Below are 18,075 nucleotides of genomic sequence, written 5' to 3'. Positions count from 1 at the left end.
ATGAGCTTTAGAAAATTTCTTTTCGAAAATGAAGCTGTAGAGTAAGTTTTGCGTTTCATTCTGGCTAGCCATTTGATTACCTACTTGGGCATGTTTTTGTTCGTAATGATAGTGTTACATACTGTTACAGCCTTTTTTATCGTCCCACTGCTGGGCACAGGCCTCCTCTCACATGGAGAAGGATTGAGCATTAATCACCACGCTTGCTCAATGCGGGTTGGTGATTTCAGACTTTATAGTCCAGGTTTCCTCTAGATGTTTTCCTTCACCTTTTTATCAGCCATTGGTGTCTAAGTATACTTAGAAAGTACATACAATCTTAGAAAAGTTGCATTGGTACTTGCCTGACCCTGGAATCGAACCCACACCCTCATACTCGAAAGGTTGGTTCTTTACCCACTAGGCCACCACGACTCTTGACGAGTGTTACATGTGTAACTTTAATTCACTACTGTGCAATAGTATTTTGTTTATATTTTTTATGTGTGCTATCTCCCGGTGACCAAAAATTTTGAAGAACATTAAGTTTCAGATTAGACTTCAACATCCCAACGACATGGTTTTCATCCACCCATTAGACTAAATAATATTCCAGCTCACCAGATTGATCAGCTTTCTCAACTGTGTCAAATAATCTTCATTAACATAACACTTTTTTTATTGCAGTGGTATCAAAGGCCCTTCAGATTACCTCTACATAAAAATCCTGCGTTTCACACTTGACGTCATCAGATCTTGGCCTCGGAAGGAATTAGGGGAACCCGAAAGTGCTAGTTTCACAGTATTCATGAAATACTTCTACCTAGTTTTAACTATAGCTACAGTTGTAGGCTCAATCTTGTATGTAGTGGTTCATGTAACTGAATTATCTTTCTTGGAAGCTGGGCTTATGTATTTGATTATTTTGATGAGTTTTCTTGATGCGGTAAGTTGAGTTGCAGTACCAAAAACGGACTTAATAGTTCATTTCTGATTAATGAGTTGTAGTAAGTACCTCTTAAATTAAAAGTAGGTAGCTAAGAAAGTACCTAGTCAGCTGAAAAGCTTTCTGTTCGGAAACTTATTTTAGGTCCACCACGAAGCGATAAGATGAGTCTTGATACTTTCACGTTTTATTTTAGTTGTCCTTCTCAACTAAATAATCAGTACATAGTCGGTTTGATTTAGCAATATTGCATAGTATGCTAAGAACTACTGAACCTAGAGCCTGTTAGGTTGAAACCCGATTGTAGCAAAAATAAGATGAATAAGTTCCGAAACTGTTTTTTTTGAATCAGCTAGCTGTGAGCAATCTTGGTACATAATTTCTACCGGTGTCTTGTCTTTGATGAATTTATGATTTCTTTTATATATCTTTACAGCTAACAGTGATGTCACTGACATTTTCTGAAAAGTACCGCGTATTGGCTAAAGATTTCCTTACTCAAATTCACTTGTTTTACTACAAAGATCGTTCCAAAGCTGCTATGGAAGTAAGTTTTTTTTTTTTTTACAAAATGGCACTTACTTTATATTTTTATTAGGTGTAGTAGTTTTTGACAGCATTTTCACCCATCCGCTGAAACTATAACGTTTAGTTTTCCGATACGTTATAGTTTGAGACGGTAAAAATAGTAGTTGCCGATATTAGCGCGTTAAAAAATTTTTTGCTATGTAATATAACTATAATATAGGCAGATAATTTGATTTACTGTTTTATCTATAGGGTAGCTTGAAAATAAATACTTTTATATTGTGTTTTTGTTTTCAGATACACAAAAAAGTTCACTTAATATCGCATCTCTTCTCTCTATGGCTCCTATTTCAAATGTTATCCGGCCTCAGTCTATTCAACCTCACTCCTATGTACAGTAACTTGGCTGCCGGAAAGTACCGGCGAGGGGGTTTAGGAAATACAACCTTTGAACACTCTCTTTATTACTTGTATCCTTTCAATACTTCTACTGATGTTATTGGATATGTTGTGGCTTGTATTTTACACTGGTAAGTTTTTTACCAAATTATAATAGTTGTTTTTTGTGGTTTTACCCGTATCTTCGAGGAACTACTTCTCATACCTGAATATAATAATATACTTATATGCTAAAAAGTAACGTGTCGTGTCTATTGTTAAAACAATTTTCTAAGTTGGATTAACAGAACCAGAGGTTACTTTACCTTTTTACTACAATATCTCTTCATGCTCTGAAGTACCTACTTATGGATTACTATTGCTTTACCATTAATTAAGTTCTTTTTTAGTAACGATTTTAGTAAAACAGCTAAGACAACTGAGATAAAAACTTGTAAGGTGCTAACATGAACATGTTAAGTACAGAAAAGGTATTTTAGCTGACTACGGTAATGTAGTTCCCTCGAGCCTCGGGTGAATGACACAAAAACAACTCAGCGGATTCATATTAACATATATTGAATTTCTTTTATCCCAGCAGCTTAAATATGTACTTAGTTCCCTTGGAATAAGGATGAAATTGCAAGAAATAAAAGCATAGCTTTTGTCTGGTTAAGTTCCGCCAAGAAACGTGTTGTGCCAAGGAATATTGCTATTGTGCTTTTCAAAGGCTGTGATTGTTGATACAATAAGAAAGCCTTGCTTGCTGTCTCTGAGGCTATAGAGGAACTAAGGTGTCTTTAATTATAGTTTTGTGTCATTCCGCAGGATTCCAGGGACCTGACCTTTTTTAAAGACCACCAGAGTTTTCTGAGGGAACTGGTTCCTACAACCAGATAAAAATTAACCTATATGTTTTTCTAACGTATACGCTTTATCACTGTCAAGCTTCATCAAAATGTGTTCAGCCGTTTGCTCTTGCTCTTGAATAGAAACAAAATTACATACATACGATTTTTTAGTAAAAACTTCAAAGCTATATTAATACCAAATTAAATGAGAATTCCTAAAGTATATCTTGTTGCAGGATTATATCATACTTATGTTCAACTTGGTTCTGCATGTTCAACCTATTCATATCTTTAATGGTTTTCAATCTTTGGGGTCATTTCAAAATACTTATAATTACTCTGGAAGAATTTCCGAGACCGAAATCTATTGGTACTTTACAAAGTGCTTATAAATATTCTCAAGAGGAATTGATCGAGGTTGCTGAAAGGTTGAAAGATTGTATTAATTACCATAGAGAAATTAAAAAGTAAGTAATTTTGTGAGCTTGTGACTTGAAGAAAATTGAAGATATTATCATCATATCCCTAACTTTTCCCAATTCGGTCTTAAGACTGGAAGCCGACCCAAGAACAGTTGGGAAAAGTCCAGGCAGACGATAAGATAACTCAAGCCCTAGGCTTATTTTCACCGATAGCATAAACTTCCGTATATCTTAAAACGACTGTTTACATTTTAAATTATCCGTGAAAATTCATGCTAAACGTTCTAAAAAAGTGAAAACTGTTGACAGTGAATTTGGGTCCTAGATTGTTTTTTGTTTTAGTTTCACAAATAGAATGTCAGATGTGTTTGGGCCGATGTTATTCGTATATTACTCGTTTCACCAAGCAAGCGGATGCCTGTTACTTCTCGAATGTTCGCAGATGGTTAGTATCCCATTGTTTTCTAGAGTTATACAGCACAAGAGATCTATAATACTATAGTTTTTCTTATTGTATTTCAGACGGCTCAAGCTCTAATGCGGTATCTGCCATTAACAATAATATTGACGCAGCAATTGATTCAGTTGTCAGTCATTTTCGAATTGGTTGGGAGTGAGGTATGATTGTTATTTTATTCGGTTCAGTAAGGGTCAGAAATCACTGACAGTTGATTACGTCATCATTTGGTTATACTTGAACTTTTATAACAATGAAGCTGTTTTCGTGAGACCTAGCTCATCCTTGTCCAAATTTGCAGGGACCAACAATTTTTTAGGGACATAAATTCAACTTCGGGTATTTTAGGCTTACTATAAACCACTACTTACTTTTTAGTTCATAATTCTTACAGAGTGAGAAGCTAAAAGATGCAGTTTATAGCGTGCCATGGGAGTGCATGGACACTAAAAACCGAAAAATGGTGCGGTTCTTCCTGATGAATGTACAAGAGCCAATCCATGTGAAGGCTATGGGAATTGCTAATGTTGGAGTCACTACTATGGCTGCGGTGAGAAAAGCGCAGTTATTTTATATAGTATAATTCCTTGTTTAAATATCCCTACTAATATTATAAATGCGAAAGTAACTCTGTCTGTCTGCCTATCTGTCTGTCCGTCTGTCTGTTATGCATTCTAAACCACTAAACCACTAACTGAGTTGACCTTGACAAAAAATATGGGAAAGTTTTTATCCCGGACTTTTCAAGAATTCTCTTGGAAACGCGAAATGATCGAACTCTACACGGATGAAGCCGCGGGCGGCTAGTTTATAATATAAACACTAAAGTGTAGTTTGTTTATAAAGCTTTCTCACAAAAAAGGATAGGTACATTTCTGTAAACTTTTTCATTTGAAAATAGCAAAGTTATGAAAAAAAAATTGAAAAAAAAAAATGTGGATTGAATAACTTTAGGAGATAAAAAATATTTTTTGAGTCTCCTGCCCTTAGTCGTGACATGGACCTCAAGGCCTTAATCCTAATTGAATTTAAATGTTTTTCAGATTTTGAAAACATCCATGTCGTATTTCACCTTTCTACGCAGTATGTGAACAAAGAAAACTGAAAATAATTATTTTTGTTTGTTTTATTAAGCTCATAATAAATGCAATTTTAAAACACTTGTTATAATACACAGGTATCACTTTTAAATAATTTTAATATATTAATATGTTGCTTCTTTCGTTATATCAAACAAATAAATGTATAAATCAGTGTGTCTACAGTGGCTATTTATTTTTCTTAATACCTTTTTATTAAAGGATTTATAACTTTGAGCTAGACATAAATGTAGGTATAAGGTCCCGTCGAAAGACGTCGACTTATTTAACATATCCATCAGTTGGTGCAACTAAATAATGTAGATATAGATAAAACAAAATAAATAAATATCACCTCCAATAAATACTAAAACTAAAAAAATAGCAGCAAGGTTCGATTATCTTGGGCTTGTGAATAACCACCGTACTTCTAGCGCCATCTATTAGACGGCGAAAGAAATGCCTGTCGTAGTATTTATTGTAATTTTGTAAAAGCTGTACTAGGTAAGTCATCGACACTACAATAATCTATAAATTAAAGCTTAGATGGATGTTTATGAGTGTTTCTCGACACAGTTTTATCTGTGAAAGTGCGAAGTGAAACTGTTACCTACCTACTTAGTAAGTATTTAAATGATATCTATCAATATGATATGTAAATGATTGCAACCTAAGAATATGTTTCTACTGTGTGTTTGTATTGGCATATATTCAATGCTCCCAGAAAGCGATAAACGGCATGCAAGGCTCTCAAATGCAAAAATTACTAATACTAATACTTAGATTATGAAATTATAAAAGCATGTTTGCAATCATTATTTGATAATTAATGAACATAGGCAAACATGATTAAAAAGCTGTGCCTTTCATTAGTTTAATGTTTATTCATGGGAAATGGCAGCTACCTCTTATTATAAGGCTTTTATACTTTACGTTTTTTTGCAAGAATACAGACACGTGTATTTATTGCTATAGAGTGCCACAGAGAGAATGGCGTTGTTTAATCAAAGAGCTAGCTGTTTGCTTGATTGAGTATCTTAACCAGTTGGCTTCGACATTTTCCATTATTCCATTGACATAAGTACCAACTTGATGATCCTATACTGTAAAATACAAATTACATTGTATACAAAATACATCAAATAATATTGAAGGTTCTTCTAACCTGCAGACAGACATGTGTTGCTGGGGAGTTTGTTGCGCCACTTCATCTTCCCAGCAAAAATACATAGGAAGTGGTAAAGGGTGGGCGTTTTGGAGGCTGTCTTTTGTAGATTCCTGACGTTCAAAAAGTTCTGTCTTGCAGCCAAGTTTGAATAAATGATTTCTGATCTTCATTTTGATTTTGATGGTTTCATGTCAGCAATATTTAGTATTTACCTAAGACTTCGGGCAGTATTCTACTTTAGAAACCCGTCAGTTTTTTAGACCAATAAAATAGAATAATAATATAGCTTTCTTGCGACTGGTTACCATCATTGCATAGACTAAACTTCATTACGAGGCTCAGTCATTTAAAATACTTTTAGTAAATAATAAAAAAACTTTATTTTTTATCATATTATTTTTATTGCGATTAATAATGACAAGAAGAATATTACGTAAATACTTAGCGAAACATTTTTTGTTGTTGTGCTACAATCAAAAATTAAATATCCAAGTGTAAATTAATTTTCGTGATCAAAGACGTGTTTGTGTGACATCTATACTAATATTATAAAGCTGAAGAGTTTGTTTGTTTGAACGCGCTAATCTCAGGAACTACTGGTCGATTTGAAAATTTCTTTCAGTGTTAGATAGCCCATTTATCGAGGAAGGCTATAGGCTACTTTTTATCCCGGTACGGGAAGTAGTTCCCACGGGATGCGGGTGAAACCGCTGCCAGAGGCTAGTTTAAAATAAATTTATATTGTCGGGACACCTTTTCACACGTTCGGTTAGCTCCATAGTAAGTTATTAATTAACTTGTGTTATTAGCTGAATAATACTTAAAATTCCAAATGTTAAGGACAAACTATTATAATCGCCCCATTTACATACTCCTTAGAAACGTGAAGTAGGACATAGAGGTCTTCAAAATCTGAAAAAGTAAAGATTTTTGTTAGTACACTGATGATGATACTGCCTAGTACTAAACCTTCTTTTTAGCCAGAGTATACTTTATCCTCTAAAATAAAACTGAAACGTACATACTATATAAAAATTGAAAATTATAAAAAATACTGTCTCGACCATTTATACGCCACCAACACAATTTTTTGGCATATTCCTTGCAACTACAGACCAATGATGAAAAGAATTAATAGTAAAAAAATTAAAAAACACGCTAGTAATGTATTGTCATCAGAACTCAGAGCATGTTCAAAATTGTATCCTAATTGAAGTCCAGGAAGTGGGTCAAGATTAAAGCCGAAAATCGATCTCAGTGGCGTGCACTTGGAGAGGCCTATGTCCAGCAGTGGACAGCGATAGGCTGATGATGATGATGATGAAGTGGGTCAAATTAAGATTCCAAGATTTTCTTACATACATAGTTACAAGTGAAGCTAATATAAGCGTGATAAAAATAATGGTTATCTTACCGCAGCCATTGAAGTAACTCCAACGTTGGCAACTCCCATAGCCTTCACATGAACTGGTTCCTGAGTATTCGCCAGGAAGATGACCACCGACCTTCTGTTCTTCACATCCATGCATTCCCATGGCACTCCATAAACTGCATGCTTTAATTTGTCACTCTATAATATTTTTTTACATAGGTTTATGATTCTCAATTGCTTAAATAATAGAAATTACAATCATGTGGATCGGCCAATTTTAGATTAAGCTGTGCTTAGCTCAGTCTGGTAGTGGATAAGTTTCATTAAATTGTGGGTCTAGACTGTCTTTCGCATATCTTTGCCAGAATATCTGATAATCAGTCTTACCAAGAAGTGTGTTGAGCAGATAACCGAGTTAAGGGTATCGAATAAGTCGTTTAAAAATCACAAGTGCTGAATTTGATTAGGCTCAAAAGATGCTACATAAATCTCTTCAAAACCACGGGACTTGGAATCACAGATTTTTGCAAGGCGAACGTGGGGCCGAAGCCAACACGCTGAAGCCCTTTTAAGACAACATTAATGGAATGGGGACATAAAACCAGTTACAAAATAAACCTTACCTCGCTTCCAACCAATTCGAAAATAACTGACAACTGAATCAATTGTTGTGTCAGTATTATCGTTAGTGGTACATAACGTATAAGAGCTTGGGCTGTCTGAAATAAAAAATGCATCTATATAGAAAATTTTGTAATACACGATGAAGCTCTTCACTTTTGGAATACTTACCATCTGCGAACATTCGAGAAGTAATAGACAGCCGCTTGCTTGGTGAAACATGTAATATAAGAACAACATCGGTCCAAATACATTTGACATTCTGTCTGTAAAACTGAAATGAAGGAAGAAAACTTGGAGGATCAATGACAGTTGAATTAGGTCCTGGGGTCCGATCCTCCTAAGTCAATAATGTCAAAATTGAATAGAAATCGAATCGCAATATGATAGCAATAGCAGTTTTAACCATATCGGGCATTCTGCTTCTAATATAAGACCAATCGTATTCCAACGACTTTCGATTGGTTTGCGATTGGTCTGTTATTTTCTTAATTTTGCAATCGTAAACCGTTTGCAGACAAAATGATTCATTATTGAGATACAGAAAAGGATAAAAACGTTAATTTAAAGAAAAAATTACGGAATGCCACATACGTTTCAATCGTAATCGAGTCGTGATTGGATCGCAGTCGAATGTGAATCGTATGTCGCTTAAGTAAAATTAGGAGAATTGGGCCCCTGTTTTACTAGTTACCGATTAAGTGTCAATTACTTATCTGTTCATTAATCTCCCAGATAAAGGCTGAGTATAATTTCTGCCCGGTATAGTCATCGGCACGAATCTTGAGCGCTGACCTTAACTTGCGCAGAAGTGATTTATTGTGTCCCTTTTGTGGTATGAAGTGAGGCGCGGGGGCGGGGTAAAGCGATGATTGGCCCTTAGCGCATCGCGTCATAGCCGTCACTCGGGATTGGTTTCTTGCTAATAAATTACTTCTGCTCAGGTGAAGGTCAGCGCTCAAGATTCGTGCCGATGATTATATTTCCGTGAAAACAAAATGTATTGTTTATCTATCAGATAAGTGCCTGATAGGCTATCTGTCACTGTGTCAGTTCAATATTGTTACAGTGGTAAGTCTATACTTTTAGATCTACTTTTTACTATTAAAACTTCACTACTTCTAGGTCGTGCTGAAGTTAATATTGGTAAGTAGAGACTGGAGATAGGAACACACAATGTTTGTTCTATAAAGCTACGTATAAAGCTCTCGTTAGCACAGTAAACAAGTTTGGAAATTCTGACCAACAAGGAATATTAATTGAGTAAAGTAACAAATTTATACCAAAGCGACCGCAACATCAGAAGTTGTGCATTTTGATACTGCGCAATTAAAGGTTTTAAGTTATTCTTTCTTTTTTGTCTAGAGTTTCTTGTAATGGAAAACATACTTGTAGTTTCGTACCATGATTTACTTTTCTATGGGTGCTGTCTACAAAATTTATTATAATGATTCTAGCCCCATGCTTTTAGTATATTCTCCTTAATATCTTTTGTTTAAAAATATCTTAAGTAAACCGCGATTTTACATGGAAATAAGTAAATGTAAATCAGACCACCTGACCATTTTATCGACCTAAAAAATATTTGTCTGGTTACCAAATAAAAAATTGCATACTCACAGTATTATCTCACGATGATAAAGAATACAATCTTTTAACCTAGCAGCCACTTCAACCAATTCTTCGTCAGAGTATTTAGCTGCCTCCACTTTTGAACTTGGTCTTGGAAAATCGTTCAATGTATAGTTGAGTATTTTGAAATGTCCCCAAAGATGAAAAACCATGAGTGAGAGGAAAAGATCGAACATGCAGAACCAGGTTGAACACAAGTATGATATTATCCTGCAAATAATTAAGTGCTCCAAGTGCCTCGATAGTACATCGAATAAAAAGTAGCCTATAGTTGTTTCCGAGGATCACTGACATAGTATAAAACAAAGTCGATGTTCTGTTCCATCGTCCCACTGAAATCTTCAAAACTACGCAACCGATTTTCATGCGGTAGATAAAGTGATTAAAGAAGAAGGTTTGTATGTTTAATCACATATATAAACAGGGGGGAAATACTGTTATCCCTTGCGAAGCCGGAGCGGGTCGCTAGTACAAAATAATAATAATAACTTCCCCGTTGTTCATTGTGATCGCAAGCGCAACTAGTTTTCTTTGCGGATTCAATTTCTGGGTCGGGCTACAGGCCCGGGAATCGAACCCGAGACCTAGTGCACAGCACTTGCGCTTACGACGACTAGACCCACGAGGCAGTAAGGATAAGTAAATGTATATAACTACACTTACCAATGTGTAATACACGCAACAGAATATCCGCGAATATCAGTAGAAGTATCAAAAGGGTACGGATAGTACATCGAATGTTCAAAGGTGGAATTTTTCGAAACTTCTCCTGAAAACCTGCCGGCGGCGTAGTTACTGTACATCGGAATTAGGTTGAAGAGACTCAGTCCAGACAACATCTGACTTACAAGCCATAATGTGAAGAGATGGGCTATCTTGTGGACAGCACGGTGAGTCTGCAAAAATGTTTCCAACTTTAAATTCAATACGCTTCAAATAATTTTGCTATATGTATGTGGTAGTGTAAAGCACTAGTACACAGCTACATCCGGTAAGACTGGAAGCCGACCGCAACATAGTTGGGAAAAGGCTCGCAGCTTTAAACGATTAACACGCGGCAACGCGCACCGCCGCGGTAGGCGGTAGCGTCTATTTATCTGGTCTTATACCATCCCAAATAGATCCCATCAGAATCAACTGATACCAGAATCTGTATAAGACTAGATAAATAGTCGCTACAAATAGCGACTTAGCCGAGATCTTGAAAAATATACATAAATGCCCACAAACACAAAAATGCCACAGATGATTTTTTTTTGCAGTCTTGAAAGCTTATCTGACAGACTGACCTTATTAGTATCCCAATATATTAAGATTAGATTTTTTATATACTGATGTAGTTACCTCCATGGCTTGCTTAGACCGATCCTTGTAGTAGAACAAATGGATTTTAGTGAGAAAGTCTCTGGCCACCTCTCGATAAGTTGTAGACATAGTTAGCGTAGCAACTCTGGACTAGAAAAACAAAAGAATGATTTACTTTTATTTTCTTTCTTGACATATTTTGAAATCTGACAACTAGAGTACCGTTCTTTGGACGACTACCACAAAACAGAACAGTTTCAGCATTGATTTTATTTAAATTGCAGATAAATCATATGTACATTAAGCACTGTACTCAGCTGTAGGTCAGACTGAAAGCCGACCCCCAAGAAAGTTGGTAAAAGGCTAGTCAGATGATGATAGATTGGGAAGTGTAACTGAAAGACTAAAACTGAAAGTATTATTAGATAGCAATAAACCTTACCACATCATTGAAACTCATAAGCAGAACAATATACATATGACCAGTCTCTAAAAAGGTTAGTTCACTATTATGCTTAACGAGATATAAAATGAATCCAGCAGAGGCCAAAACAGTCACAACAAGATAGAAATATTTCACAAATGCTGACAACTTTGGCGACTCTGGCTCTCCAATTTCTTTCCGAGGCCAAGAATTAACGATAAGTAGCATGAATCGCAGTACTTTTATGTATAAGTAATCTGATGCTGAATTTATTCCTCTGTAAAAAGAAAATGATGTTTGTATGAAAGTGCACGTATGTACATGGGTTGAGTGATTTTCTTGCAATCAATCAGCTATTAAGGCATCTTTTTTTAACGTCGACGTCAAAAATTATTAAATGACCCCTATCGCTGTGGGTTAGCAGCGGTGAGGAAGTGTCAGACTCTTACTGACTAAAAACCGTCGTGTTCCGTCGTCGTAGGCCTTTTATGTAGCAGGGCCGCGGTAAGTCTTTCCCCTGGGCCCCACTGGAGCTATTAAGGCATCTTGGACTCATTTTTGTAAATGAGGATTACCTACAAGTTCATCTACAACCTACATAAATCAGGGATCCCTATTGTCATTTATAACATATCTAATTAGTTCAACCACTCTTAATAATTAAGGACCGAGATGTGGTTTAATAATTTATGTAGTAATTGTGAAATGCTACAGAATTTTCATATTCGTTAAATGCATCGCATGAAATGTACTTTTCCCAGAATGTGAAAATTAAAATTTTATTTTTGCTTGTTATTATTTAGTAACATATAATATGTAATTAGGTTTCTTTGTACTGAATATATAATAAAAACTTACTCTACAGCTTCATTTTCGAAAAGAAATTGTCGAAGTCCCATTTTTACCCCTCAAAGTCTTTACACCTTATTCTTATGATTTTCTTGTTAACTAATGGCTTGGTGGTTGTTCCCATAAATAGGCTTTGTTCTGTTTACTTACGCATTTGTTTTCTTCAAGGACTTATAAACATATCATTAATAGCTAAAGCTTAGACTACATGGGATGTTCATTGTTCAGTGTACCCTACACTTTTCTCCTTCTTACTACTATTTCCACCTTTTCTTACCACAATGTCGATGTGATTGATATAAACAGGTATTTCTATTAAATTTCGGCTCACTAATACTAACGCGAGCGGTCACTGAAATTATCCGCGGACTGACGGACTGACAGACATGGCGTTTCTAATCGACTATGGAATCCTAAAATCGAGCAAAAATCTTCGATTAAAAATAAATCCGTTTATGAAGTTGTAAAAAATATACTTTTTAGTTTAGGGTTTCCTTGCGTAAAAAGTCCTATTAAGATTATTTATCTTCAGTGAAATGCCCACTCAAATGGAATATAGTGAATCATGTACCCACATCCTTACAAATGCTATACTCAAGAAATTCTGAAAACAAAGCTTTCTCATGATTATTTTCCCTATTCATTAAAATAATGCTTCTTTTCTTCAAAAGGTTGATCAAAGAATATAGTATCTATGGTCCCCATAACTTATGATCAAAGTTTGTATCACAACCCAGTTATTTATTTAATTAGATAAAGCCTGACAATTTACATTAAGGGTTGTATATACTACTATTGTACGATAGTTTAGACAGTAGTTTCCCATGGCAACTACTCTGTGCATCCGTATAAAATGGTACCTCCTTCGATAAATGCTGACATCGGCCTAAACCTATGTATACATAACCTATAACCTAAACGAAGGAACATTGGCTTTATATGCTTCCCAGGCACGGGATGTCATCTACTTCCAGACACCGGGCAGGTTTGCAAAAGTGTCTCTTTCGGGAATCAGCTATAATTTAAGCCCAGATATGGATTCCTTGAGAATGGTTGAAACATTCTGCTTCGTACAGTAAAATTCCTGTTGACTAAAAATGTTAACATAAGTGTATACCTAGCCTTACACAATAATTGCAGGTTTTCAATTCCAAGATAACATGTTTTCCAAGATGGAATATTTCATATTTACTTTCTGACTAAGTTTCATCCTATTCTGAACTTCAGTAATAATGACTGGTTTTTGTGACTTTATCTTCAACTATCAGCCTAAACAGTAAGTAACAACATGTAATAAAAGGTTCAGCCTTTTGATGATTGAGGAGAATATAATAAAATACTTAAAAATAAAATAAAAATGAAACATAAAAGCCTTATATTTCCAGTAATAAAACTAATTTACACTATTGCTTTTTTACCTCATGATGTCCTCCTAGCCGATTATCGGCTACGGCGGCTGTTCTCATTTAAGGAGATCAGCCAATTACGCAGGACATATTATAGTGCACAAGCATTTGCGCAGACGCAGGTGCACTCCCTATTCCTTCACTCTCATAATCCGATGGGACGGCAATCCGACACGACCGGAGAGAGATCAGGCGCAGGACCGACATTTACGTGCTCTCCGATGCACGGGTGTATCAATCACCAACTTCCAGGCTCCGGGCTGCTTTGTGAAAGTCTTCTAAAACCCACAAAGCGATTTCGGCCCGACTCGGGAATCGAACCCGAGACCTCGTGCTCAGCAGCCGCACTTGCGACAGCTAGACCAACGAGGCAGTACCTCAACTAAATTAACAAAACAGAAAAGTAAAGAGACTATTAATCTATCTAAATTATCTTAATTTAATTTAAATTTGCTAATTTGAAGACCGAAGGCAGTAACATTTTGCTGTACTGGACAAAAACAATTTTTATTTTCAGTGGCATCACAACCCCAACAGACTATCCCTACATGATAATAGCACGCCACTTATTAACCGTCATCACAATGTGGCCTAAAACATCAATTATTCTTCAAAGTGCAAAAACTCAAAAACGAGCAAAGATCTGGTTGACCATTCAAAAAGCTTTTCACTTCTGGCTCTGTGTTATAAGTTTCTTTGGCGGTACCTTGTACATATTGCGTCACAAAAAATCCATGACTTTCTATGAACTGGGACATTTGTATATTTCTCTGCTTATGATTGTTTGTACCTTTGTAAGTATTAATATCACAAACATCTTTATCACAAAACAAACAACTAGACCGAGCTAAATTAAAGGTATACGGATAGCCTGTGAAAGGACATAGACTACTTTTTATCCGGCTACAGCAAGATGATTCCCAGGGGCGAGGGGCACTGCGATAAATAGGAACAAAAACTGATAAAATGACTTAATTATTTTCAACCTTATCACAATGATTGAAGGTTGATGTTCTATTGGTAAAATGTGACAGATTCGGTAAGGTGGTTTTTCAGGCGTCTCTACAAACCATTTCTTATTTTTTTTTAGTCTAGAATTACGACGTTATGCTTAAATGATGAGTATAGAGTTATCGCCAAAGATTTTGTGACCAAAATTCATCTGTTCTTCTACAAAGACCGTTCGGATTACTCAATGGAGGTGAGAAGATTCTTATTAACGTGAAATTTGATAATAATGTATATAAATATGGATATAACAGCGTGTGTGTTACTCTTTCACGCTAAAACGGCTGAAGAAATTTTGATGAAACTTGTGATAGACTATGTCTGAATAACATATTGGCATTTAACTATGAGCGGAAAGTAGTCGCCTCACAACGCAGGTGTACTATGATCTAAGGGAAAGAACCTAAACAGTATTTTTATTTTCAATTCCAGATTCACAAGAAAGTCCACATGATTTCCCACATATTCACGTTATATCTCTCCGGTCAAATGATGCTAGGACTCTTCCTATTCAACGTGACTCCTATGTATAACAACTATTCTGCCGGGAAATACATGAGTGGGGGCTTGAAGAACTCAACGTATGAACATGCTCTCTATTTCTCTTGGCCGTTCAATGCATCTACTGATTTTAGGGGCTATGTTGTTAGCAATATTTTGCATTGGTAAGTAGTTTGAGAACAAATATTTTATCAGTTGCTAATTCAGTATTATGTATATTTGACACCGATACTGATAAAAGAAAGAAGTTCTCCATCTAAACTAAATATTATATTGTGAAGAGCTAGCAAAGGTTGTGACAATGTTCGAATCTAGGTAAACCGATTTACAAAATTCTTTTACCGATAGAAAGCTACTTAAAGGAGAGAGTAGGCTATTTTTATCGGGGTACGGAGATAAGAAAAACTTAAGACAGTATGTTTCTTGTTCATTTTGTTTTAATGAAAAATTATATTTCTTTCAGGTTACTATCATTTTCATGTTCCAGCTGGTTTTGTGTTGTGGATTTTTTTCTCTCTTTAATGGTATTTCATGTTTGGGGTCACTTCAAGATCCTTCTTCATGATCTCAACCATTTTCCAAGGCCAGCAAATAAAATAAGCTTCATACTTGATAGTTACGTTACAATTACTAATGAAATATATTCAAGGAATGAACTGGATCAAGTTTTTGACAGGTTAAATAAATGTATAGATTATCATCGTGAAATCGTCAGGTAAGTTTTTCAGTTGTCGAGTGAGTTCCTTAAAATGATATCAGTACGTCAATTCTATAAAATTCAGACACAACTCGCATTTCACTTCGCTATACACTCTCACTTCACATTCGGTTCAAAACGTTCTAAAAGTCATCTCATGCTTTATCTGTCAAAATCTCGAGTTTAATTTAGTTGAACTCGCAAACACGCTCGCAAGAGTAGCGCTAGTGTAGTAACTCACGGCGGATGCGAAGTTTAGAGTGAAGTCTTATAGAATCACACTGCTGAACTAATCTCCATCAAATGGTCAAAATCTACCAAAGCTGGCCATACACAGTCTCATGAAATTAATGAACGTCTCGTGGATAAAAACTGGCATTCACCTAAGAAGCTCGAGTAAGAGCGAAAGAATGCTTTGACGATATTCTTGCCATCAACAAAGGATAAACATTGGCAACACGGGGTGGGTTTTTAAGTAAGACCAACCAACCCCTGGTCCCGAAAATCACTTTACTTCAATGATAAACTGTATTTGTTTCTTCAGTTTTACAGACAAGATGTCGGAAGTATTTGGTCCAATGCTGCTTGCTTACTATGGCTTCCACCAGGCGAGTGGCTGTTTACTACTGTTGGAGTGTTCGCAAATGGTCAGTATTTACCCGACTACGGGCTGTCTTAAAGTACCGCGAAGGCCATATTCACGAATAATTTTAGTTTTCAAAAAAATTGTTCAAAGAATAATGTCAGTCAGTAGCTGCAGCTCAGTCAAGTATATTTTCTTTTTTCTTATTTTCAGACCGTGGCAGCTCTGGTCCGCTATTTACCACTCACGATAATCCTATTTCAACAACTAATACAATTGTCGATTATTTTTGAACTAGTCGGTAGTGTGGTAAGGCACATTTCTATATATCATTTAGCAATATTGTATCGTCCTGCGCTTCGTTTGGCTGATCATCAAAAATATAAGTATAATGTGAATTAGATTTATCAAATACCACATAATTATTTACATTAATTTGTTTGTTTTGTATCAATGTTTGCAGAGTGATAAACTAAAAGATGCAGTTTATGGCTTACCATGGGAGGCCATGGATACTAAGAACAGGAGAATTGTAGCCTTCTTCCTAATGAACGTGCAGGAACCTGTGCATGTGAAGGCGTTGGGACTAGCTGATGTCGGTGTTACTTCTATGACTGCGGTAAATGTTTTACTTGATAGGTAATAATCTTTTTCTTGTTGTCAAGTGAGCTGCTGGTTTATTTACCTAACAAGCCCTCTTATTAGGGATCTATCAGACAGGGAGCGGTCACGCGGTCGAGCGTTCTGCGTTCGAGCTCTACTACTACTACTTCTACTTGACCAACGCGGTCAGAATGCCTTCTGTGTGAGTGACATATCTATGACACAAGGAACGCAAAACTGACCGCTTGAACGCTTGACCGCGTCACCAATCCCTGTCTGATAAATCCCTTAGAGGTTTGTCAATTCACCTGACGGCCTCTGACGTGGGATTGTAATAACGCCTGCTACTGAATAGCTCTAACAAGACCACCCAGGCAGCTTTTAGAATAATAACTTACCTACTTCACAGTTTTCATTAAGTAACTTTGGCCTTCGGAAGTCAGCCATTTCGTACCTAGGGCATACGCAGTATTTTGATAATATATATTGATAAACCTAAAGTAACTTAGAAGTGAGAAAGATATTGTAATTCTTGTCAAAATGACGTTTTTTTTATTTAGTTAGATTTTCTTTTAATTTTTTAGATTTTGAAGACTTCAATGTCATACTTCGCTTTTCTACGCAGCAAGTAAGTCTGGTGCGATAATGGGAAGAATCTTACAATAGTTACAATACTTTCTAATCTTTCTGTCTTCGCCAATATCTAAGTACAATTTATAAGAACTTTATCGCACGATAATGAAAAGGATCCTGCGTCTGTTTCTTTGGTTTCAAATGTACGATCAATTCATCCGTTTCAGTCACTTACTATATATACTAGTATATTAAAATGGATACTTAAAATAAATATGTTTTTGATTTCTTTTATCTTTTATATCCTAAAGCCACTACTTCATATTGTAAACTGTTTATTCTCCTTCACAATTAGCAATAATAAACAAAAGTACTTAAAGGGTACTGTAAGGTTATTCATTTTGGGAAAGGAAAAGGAATATAGTAGGTATTCCTCAACAATAATTAAAAACAAGAATAGTTTGATAATATTTTAATCATGGTAACTAGAAAAACACTTAACACATTTTGTGTCAACTTTAATTCAGTAAACAAACACATTTCAAGTACAAAGAGTATGCAAATTGTGACTCAGATTCCAAAAACAAAAGAAAACTTTCAATACCATGACACATGAATTGATGGAGTAACTTCTTCAATCAGTTTGCCAACCAGCAAGTAATGATACTCCAAAATCCAAATTCCAAAGGCCAT

General features: G+C 35.7%; 3 protein-coding genes across 3 annotated transcripts; 2 read left to right on the top strand and 1 right to left on the bottom strand.

Moving 5' to 3' along the window:
- LOC135118194 (odorant receptor 13a-like) lies at positions 1 to 4,652 on the top strand. The gene is made up of 9 exons (XM_064039471.1): positions 1 to 41; positions 667 to 925; positions 1,362 to 1,472; positions 1,751 to 1,983; positions 2,919 to 3,149; positions 3,447 to 3,549; positions 3,627 to 3,722; positions 3,956 to 4,111; positions 4,605 to 4,652. The coding sequence occupies exons 1-9, from the start codon at positions 1 to 3 to the stop codon at positions 4,650 to 4,652; spliced, it is 1,278 nt and encodes a 425-aa protein (XP_063895541.1).
- A 1,953-nt stretch (positions 4,653 to 6,605) lies between these two features.
- On the bottom strand, positions 6,606 to 12,061 carry LOC135118248 (odorant receptor 13a-like). The gene is made up of 9 exons (XM_064039577.1): positions 12,021 to 12,061; positions 11,181 to 11,439; positions 10,778 to 10,888; positions 10,097 to 10,329; positions 9,422 to 9,643; positions 7,973 to 8,075; positions 7,804 to 7,899; positions 7,223 to 7,378; positions 6,606 to 6,720 (listed from the first exon to the last, which is right to left on the bottom strand). Exons 1-9 carry the CDS (start codon positions 12,059 to 12,061, stop codon positions 6,673 to 6,675), a joined length of 1,269 nt encoding a protein of 422 aa, XP_063895647.1. The 3' UTR covers positions 6,606 to 6,672.
- Positions 12,062 to 13,243: 1,182 nt separating this feature from the next.
- Positions 13,244 to 17,441, top strand: LOC135118193 (odorant receptor 13a-like). Its single transcript, XM_064039470.1, has 9 exons — positions 13,244 to 13,287; positions 13,935 to 14,211; positions 14,508 to 14,618; positions 14,858 to 15,090; positions 15,390 to 15,641; positions 16,168 to 16,270; positions 16,420 to 16,515; positions 16,670 to 16,825; positions 17,394 to 17,441. Exons 1-9 carry the CDS (start codon positions 13,244 to 13,246, stop codon positions 17,439 to 17,441), a joined length of 1,320 nt encoding a protein of 439 aa, XP_063895540.1.
- The last annotated feature ends 634 nt before the right edge of the window (positions 17,442 to 18,075 follow it).

Source organism: Helicoverpa armigera, chromosome 19 (assembly GCF_030705265.1).
Source record: "Helicoverpa armigera isolate CAAS_96S chromosome 19, ASM3070526v1, whole genome shotgun sequence".
Taxonomy (NCBI): domain Eukaryota; kingdom Metazoa; phylum Arthropoda; class Insecta; order Lepidoptera; family Noctuidae; genus Helicoverpa; species Helicoverpa armigera.
Note: the sequence above shows the minus strand (reverse complement) of the source record. Positions and strands in the feature narration are given on the sequence as shown.

Bases quoted from the DNA above. Each gene is read 5' to 3' on its own strand.
- LOC135118193 (XM_064039470.1), top strand. From the start codon at position 13,244: ATGACTGGTTTTTGTGACTTTATCTTCAACTATCAGCCTAAACA. The intron at 15,642-16,167 runs GTAAGTTTTTCA...TTGTTTCTTCAG, and splicing joins TATCATCGTGAAATCGTCAG to TTTTACAGACAAGATGTCGG. The intron at 16,271-16,419 runs GTCAGTATTTAC...TCTTATTTTCAG, and splicing joins TGTTGGAGTGTTCGCAAATG to ACCGTGGCAGCTCTGGTCCG.
- LOC135118194 (XM_064039471.1), top strand. From the start codon at position 1: ATGAGCTTTAGAAAATTTCTTTTCGAAAATGAAGCTGTAGA. The intron at 3,723-3,955 runs GTATGATTGTTA...TAATTCTTACAG, and splicing joins TCGAATTGGTTGGGAGTGAG to AGTGAGAAGCTAAAAGATGC. The intron at 4,112-4,604 runs GTGAGAAAAGCG...AATGTTTTTCAG, and splicing joins GAGTCACTACTATGGCTGCG to ATTTTGAAAACATCCATGTC.
- LOC135118248 (XM_064039577.1), bottom strand. From the start codon at position 12,061: ATGGGACTTCGACAATTTCTTTTCGAAAATGAAGCTGTAGA. The intron at 8,076-9,421 runs GTGAGTATGCAA...CCTTCATTTCAG, and splicing joins TATCATCGTGAGATAATACT to TTTTACAGACAGAATGTCAA. The intron at 6,721-7,222 runs GTAAGATAACCA...TTACTTTTTCAG, and splicing joins GAGTTACTTCAATGGCTGCG to ATTTTGAAGACCTCTATGTC.